This window comes from Adelges cooleyi, unplaced genomic scaffold (assembly GCF_023614345.1).
Source record: "Adelges cooleyi isolate 19-005CV unplaced genomic scaffold, UGA_ACOO_1.1 ACOO_flye_CR_arks_rails_tigmint_CR_PRNA_248, whole genome shotgun sequence".
In the NCBI taxonomy this organism is placed as follows: domain Eukaryota; kingdom Metazoa; phylum Arthropoda; class Insecta; order Hemiptera; family Adelgidae; genus Adelges; species Adelges cooleyi.
Window position 1 is genome coordinate 2,671,588 of NW_026095913.1, and position 7,133 is coordinate 2,678,720.

The following is a 7,133-nucleotide window of genomic DNA, read 5'->3' on the forward strand; positions in this document are numbered from 1 at the left end:
ACTGCTGTTGTTTTCCAAAAAAAACATCGCTATTTGCGTCATACTTTAATAACTCGGTTTCCATAAAGTTTGAATAGCATGTATTAAATAATGTATATTTTATTTATTTGATTGCTCCTTTAACACACTAAAATCCAACTAAAGTAATTGAAAATGCTTAAAAAAAAGAAAAATTTTAAATTAGATTTATTATAAAAAAACTGAGTCCTATATTTTATGAATCATCTGTATTTGCCATAATACATACATTTGACATATCTTTACTATTAATTTGTATGCCAACCTCTTACGCAGAATATATCATTAGCTGGTGCAAATGAAAAATACATTTAATGTAGAAACACGATTAATTTCTAGTTGGCTTAACTAAATGATTTGTTAAAACCACTTTTACTTAGTTTTTTGAACTAGAAATATATTGAGCCCCCATAATTAGCGTATTTTTATTGAGACCAAATTTTAATAACTCGATCCAACTAGAAATGTAAAGTGCCGTTATATTAACTATAGTTTTAATTTGACCAACTTTGTATTTTCAGATGGTAACTTAATCTCTTTAATATTTAAGTTCAATAATATATTTAACATTTCGATTCATTGTGTTCGAAATAATTCAGGAATATTTGAAATAATGGACAATATTTTCATGCTACGATAACCAAAATTGTTTACTGCTAACGAAATGTTTTAAAAGCCTTAGGTGTTTTTTAGATAAACTGCTGTTGTTTTCCAAATAAAATTGCTGTTTGCGTCATACTTTAATAGTTCAGTTTCCATATAGTTTGAATAATATTTGTTAAATAATGTATATTATATTTATTTGAATATTTTTTTGACATAAATATCCAAATTTAATTGTTAATGTTTAAAAAAAACTAACAATTAGAATTCTTTTAGTAAAAAAAAAATGGGTCCTAAATTTAATGAATCATATGTATTCACCACAAAACATATATTTGACATATCTTTACTATTTGTTTGTATACCACCCTCATATGCAAAATAATTTAATAGCTAATGCATATCTAAAATATATTTAATGTAGAGACACTATTAATTTCTAGTTAGCATAATTAAATGATTTGTTAGAACCACTTTTATTTAACTTTTTAACTAGAAATATATTGAACCCTACCATAAGCGTATTTAAATTTAGACCAAATTTTTAAACACTCAGTCCAACTAAAATGTATTTTGCCGTTATATTAACCATAGTTAGAGTGGGACCAATTTTGTATTTTTCAGAGGGTAACTTAATCCCTAACATTTCGTTTCATTGTGTTTGAAAAATATCAGGAATATTTGAAATATTGGATAATATTTTTATGCAACGATAACCAAAGTTGTTTACAGCTAACGAAATGTTTAATCAGCTTTGGGTGTTTTTAGATAAACTGCTGTTTTTTTCCAAATAACATTGCCATTTGCGTCATACGTTAATAGCTCAGTTTCCATATAGTTTGAATAATATTTGTTAAATAATGTATATTTTATTTATTTGAATGTTCTTTTAACACACTATTATCCAAATTTAGTAATTAAAAAAGGTTAAAAAAAAGAGAAATTTTAAATTAGATTTATTATAGAAAAAATGGGTCCTATATTTTATGAATCATCTGTATTCACTTTAAAACATTCATTTGACATATCTTTACTATTTGTTTGTATACCAACTTCCTACGCAGAATAAATTATTAGCTGGTGCAAACCTAAAATATATATAAAGTAGAAACATGATTAATTTCTAGTTGGCTTAACTAAATGATTTGTTAGAACCACTTTTACTTAGTTTTTTGAACCAGAAATATATTGAACCCCTACCATAAGCGTATTTAAATTAAGACCAAATTTTTAATAATTAGCCCAACTAGAAATGTATTGTGCCGTTATATTAACCATAGTTTTAATTTGACCAACATTATATTTTTCAGAAGGAAACTTATTCCCCTAATTATCAAATAAATAATATAATTAACATTTTGATTCATTGTGTTCGAAATATATCAGGAATATTAAAAATATTGGACAATATTTTATGGTACGATAGTAAAAAAAAATGGGTCTTAAATTTAATGAATCATATGTATTCACCATAAAACATATATTTGACATATCTTTACTATTTGTTTGTATACCACACTCCTATGCAAAATAATTTTATAGCTAATGCAAATCTAAAATATATTTAATGTAGAGTCACTATTAATTTCTAGTTGGCATAATTAAGTGATTTGTTAGAACCACATGTACTTAACTTTTTAACTAGAAATATATTGAGCCCCTATAATAAGCGTATTTTAATTTAGACCAAATTTTTAAACACTCAGTCCAACTAAAATGTATTGCGCCGTTATATTAACCATAGTTAGAGTGGGACCAATTTTGTATTTTTCAGAGGGTAACTTAATCCCTAACATTTCGTTTCATTGTGTTTGAAAAATATCAGGAATATTTGAAATATTGGATAATATTTTTATGCAACGATAACTAAAGTTGTTTACAGCTAACGAACTGTTTAATCAGCTTTGGGTGTTTTTAGATAAACTGCTGTTTTTTTCCAAATAACATTGCCATTTGCGTCATACGTTAATAGCTCAGTTTCCATATAGTTTAAATAATATTTGTTAAATAATGTATATTATATTTATTTGAATATTTTTTTGACATAAATATCCAAATTTAATTGCAAATGTTTAAAAAAAACTAACAATTAGAATTCTTTTAGTAAAAAAAAATGGAACCTAAATTTAATGAATCACCTGTATTCACCATTATTTTTTTTAATGTTTTGAACTAGATATATATTGAGCCTCTATAATAGGCGTATTTTAATTAAGAACTAATATTTAATACTCAGTCCAACTAAAAATGAATTGTGCTCTTAGAAAAACCATAGTTCTAGTAGGTTTTGAGTATTTCATGATAGGTATAATTACAGACCATTTTCTTTAATCCTGTTATTCTCCAGTTACGCTTAGCCAATGTTTTTTTTATTGTATAATTACATTTATATATATTATATACAATTATATTATTTTGTAGTCAAAAACTGTTTAAACTTTCAGTCATGATCATAAAACAAAATATATTAAATTAAAAAAATAAAAATAAGTGGAAATCTACAAAACATTTTTTTTAGATATAGCTTAGGGGGATCTCGAACAATTATACTCTCTCACATATTATTACAACCTAGAAATTAACTACAGCTTTCGTAGTGCAATTTCTCCTTTTTTTTGGGAGGAGGGAATTTTCTTTAACAATAAAAAAATAAATCATAAAAATCCAATACCTAATCAGCTCTGCGCCTTCTACTGCAATCGTATCTACCGCTTTACTTATAAAAACTAATACGGCGGGGTCGGAGCAAAGCGGGGTCAAGGTATAGTGGGGATGAGGATGTCAAAGGTTTACATGAATTTTTAAATCTGAAAGTGATATAATCATATTCGAATAAACGCTTCTATGCAAATCAGTAGTTAGTATTTTCAAGCCAGTACAGTCCAAATAAAGAACAGTGTAAACCTGCAAAGTAAGAAAGTTTTATATTGAGGTGCTGTAATTACAAATAAGCATCAAAGCGTTAATTTGAAAGTGATTTTATCTGAGAGGACAAGGACAGTAGAGTATAAGCATATTGGAATCAAAACATAGAGGGAGGGGACAGGAGGTCAGAGGTCTGCAGGAATTGTTGTTAATAAATTGAATAAAATGTGGAGTGTAGTATTTTTTTTATCTGCGCTCATTTCCCGACCACACATTCCCTCCAATCTTTAGTTTAAAACTCTTATAACTTTATAATTAGTTATCCGAAACTCTATGAGATATTGAGTGGTTCATGATAAAAAAATCACCCTGTATATGTCATACAAAAAATTATTATTTTGTAGTTTGCCTTCTGTTGATTTATTTCTTTTTCTACAATTTACAGATATATAGGTCTATTTATTCAGTCTAATTTTAAGCTCTTGAGTCTAAAATGCAAAAAAATTCAATCCTTGTGGCGGGGAGGGGGTCGGGTTGCAGGACTATCGAAATTTGATTTGAGGCTGTTTATGAATAGAGGCATGCCTAATAAATGTTCTAAAAAAATTGCGCTTTGATAAGACCGTTTTTCGCTAAGCTCTAGTGAGTTAAAGTCGAAAAACCGTCAAAGTACCAATCGCAAACTATTTCGGATGTATAGAGATGATACTCGAGTAAACCGTTCCAAAGGAAAAAATATGTGACCGCTCTTTTAAGGTATTAGGTTTATTTTTCAAAGTTTTTCTCCAACAAAAGGTTACCGTCAAATGAGCCAACTTGGGGCATATGTGTAAAAAAATATACATTTAAATATAATATATTCGACCAATGCCCCAAATTACCCATAATGCCCTATGATGGCCCGTTTGACGGTAACAAAAGATTTTTAAGATAATTGTTTGTTTGTGTTAATGTCCCATTCTAGATATATTCTTTAGATGGGACACTATCGATAAACGTTGACAATATATGCATATATTTTGCACATGAGTAAACAGTATAATGTAGTATGTACGTAAAAAAATAACAGTAAGGAATTGCGTGTATTAAGTATGTCATACAACGCAAATAAAAATATTCAAAAGTATCTGTTGCTTAAAACAATTTGCACGGATCAACACCTACAGACATGGTACTGTTTGCATTCTTCAAGTAAATTTTCTTATATTAAGTACTGTGGTTGTTCGGAAAACCACTATTTGAATCACAGTCATCAAGCAAGAATACAATATTCCCATAACATTATAAAATCGTCATATTCCGTATCCAAGTTTATCGTTTGAACACTTAAAATGTATTCGAAAATCATGTTGCTATTTATTTGCATTGCATGGTACGTTTTGCAATGTCAATGTGCTGGTCAAGGCCCTAGTGAAAGTCAACTTGTAAGAATAACGAGTACTTATTATTTATTTTTAATACAAAATGCTGAGATAGTTGCTTAAAAATGTATAAAATGTAATGTATTGATTAGAAAAGTCACTTAATGTTTTAACCACCTACATTGCTGCACCGAAGAGTTTTTTAAGTAATATTTTCCCTTATAACCAATTATTGATAACAATAACAAAAAAATATACTTTAACTACTATACAATTTATGTTATAATGCTAAACAAATTCGCAAGCCATATAATATTACTGATAGTTAGGCATTTTTATTTAATTAAAGAAGGATTAGTTTTATTTGCAATGTGTTATGTACAATTAAATGACTAATTCTTATTCTTATAACAATAGGCTGTGGTAGTAAGAAAAGTCGATGAAATTTATCACAAAACGAATGGCATCAGCTACGATGACTTTTTTGAAGCTTTGCGCTATATACAAATTGTTACGGGAGCAAAAGCAACTATCCTCAGACGTGATGAATTTGAAAATACATTGGAAGGTAATAAATAATAGGACAATATTCAACAAATGTGTTAGCTAGAAACTATTAAATTGAGGTGCATTATTTACAAACAAGCATCAAAGCGTTAATTTGAAAGCGATTTTATGACTTTTATTAATAATAGTTTCTGTAGACTCGTGACCTCTCCGTCCTCTCTATGCTTTGTTTCCATTATAACTCGACCCACTGAACTAGTCCTTTTAGATTAAATCGATTTAAAATAAACGCTTTGATGCTAATTTGTAAACACTGCACCTCAATTTAATTCTTTTTTACTTTGCTCAGTTTGGACTTTATTGGTTTGAAAATACTGATCACTGATTTGCATCAAAGCTTTTATTCGAAAGTGATGTTATTACATATTCAGCTGTAATAATTCCTGTAAAATTGTTTCCTCTCCGTCCCCATATGCCCCAACCCCACTGTACTATTGTTAAATTTAGTTGGAATGGTCGGTGATTTATGTTTCAACCGTTTGTACTCCATAATTTAAATTATAATCGCTTATACTCAATAAAAATAATATTTTTGTATTATATACTTCTTCCATTAGAACAATCTCACACTAACTTTTTATACTTTATAAATTATATTTTTCATAGCTCTATTATTATTATATTTTACTAGATTGACAATAAACATAACAAAACGCATCTAAAAAACCTATACATAGATCCTTAATTTGTATACTTATTTCTTATATTTTTCTAAAGAATAATTGAGTCTGCAGCATTGAAATTAAAAGTAAATCTTATACTATATTGGAGAAAACAATAAAATATTATACTTACATATATTACTTATTAGTAAAAAAAAATTAAAGCCAGAAGCAGTGTTTATAACCAACTAGATAAAATTTGTGATTTACAGAATTGCTGTAATAACTAAAAATAAAAATATTGTAACACAATATTATAATTAATCTGATTTTTTATGAATATATTTAAAATTTTGTTCTTTCAGGTCGTCAATATACATTAACAGATTGTTTAAATCTAACGAGATTTATTGTAGGTGACGATACTCAGCAGGTAAATAAAAAACTAAAATTACTATATTACAGTTTAAGGGTTTTGAAGTGCAAAATGTGAATTATTGTTTTAGAAAATGAATCTTATGTTTATAATGTGTACATTACAATGTTTTAGTTGTAAATTTTAATATACATTTTAATGCCTATTTTTGTTCTGATAAAAAATAGGAATATGCAGAAACATTATTTTATAGAAATGCATGTCCGGGAAGTATAAACTTTGTTAAATTAAGTTTTGTCATTTTTGGTATAAGAGTTCAACTCAAAAAGGATATATCCATTCATAAAGAAGACCAATTGAAAGCGGATATTTTAAGTAATATACAATAAAATTTTTTTAATAAATATGTTGAGAAAAATGTTAAAAAACTATTGAAAAGGCATTTTAATAATAAAGTCTATCATTAATTGCACAACTATAAATTATATAATTTTTTATAAAAATTAAATTTAATATGTAATTTTACATTATTTTTCTTCAATTACGAAAATATCAGATAATAATTTTTTGCAAGTGGAAAACATATTTTTTCTTTAATATATTTGCTGTTGAATTGGTCTGCTTCGTTTGATTAAAAAATGTATAATACTTTGTGCTTTTAGAATACACTTTTCCTATTCAGACAAAAGAAGATGTTATTAGATCGATTATACAAAATTTTAATTTTGCAGTTTTAGAATA

General features: G+C 27.0%; 1 protein-coding gene across 1 annotated transcript; it reads left to right on the forward strand.

Annotated features, from left to right (window-relative positions):
* The first annotated feature begins 4,717 nt into the window (after window positions 1-4,717).
* LOC126837395 (uncharacterized) lies at window positions 4,718-6,752 on the forward strand. Its single transcript, XM_050571304.1, has 4 exons — window positions 4,718-4,910; window positions 5,265-5,415; window positions 6,382-6,449; window positions 6,708-6,752. The coding sequence occupies exons 1-4, from the start codon at window positions 4,818-4,820 to the stop codon at window positions 6,750-6,752; spliced, it is 357 nt and encodes a 118-aa protein (XP_050427261.1). The 5' UTR covers window positions 4,718-4,817.
* The last annotated feature ends 381 nt before the right edge of the window (window positions 6,753-7,133 follow it).

Excerpts from the sequence above, each read along its gene's own strand:
- LOC126837395 (XM_050571304.1), top strand. The coding sequence starts at position 4,818 with ATGTATTCGAAAATCATGTTGCTATTTATTTGCATTGCATGGTACGTT. Across the intron at positions 5,416-6,381 it reads ATTTGAAAATACATTGGAAG|GTCGTCAATATACATTAACA; the intron begins GTAATAAATAAT and ends TTGTTCTTTCAG. Across the intron at positions 6,450-6,707 it reads TAGGTGACGATACTCAGCAG|TTCAACTCAAAAAGGATATA; the intron begins GTAAATAAAAAA and ends TTGGTATAAGAG.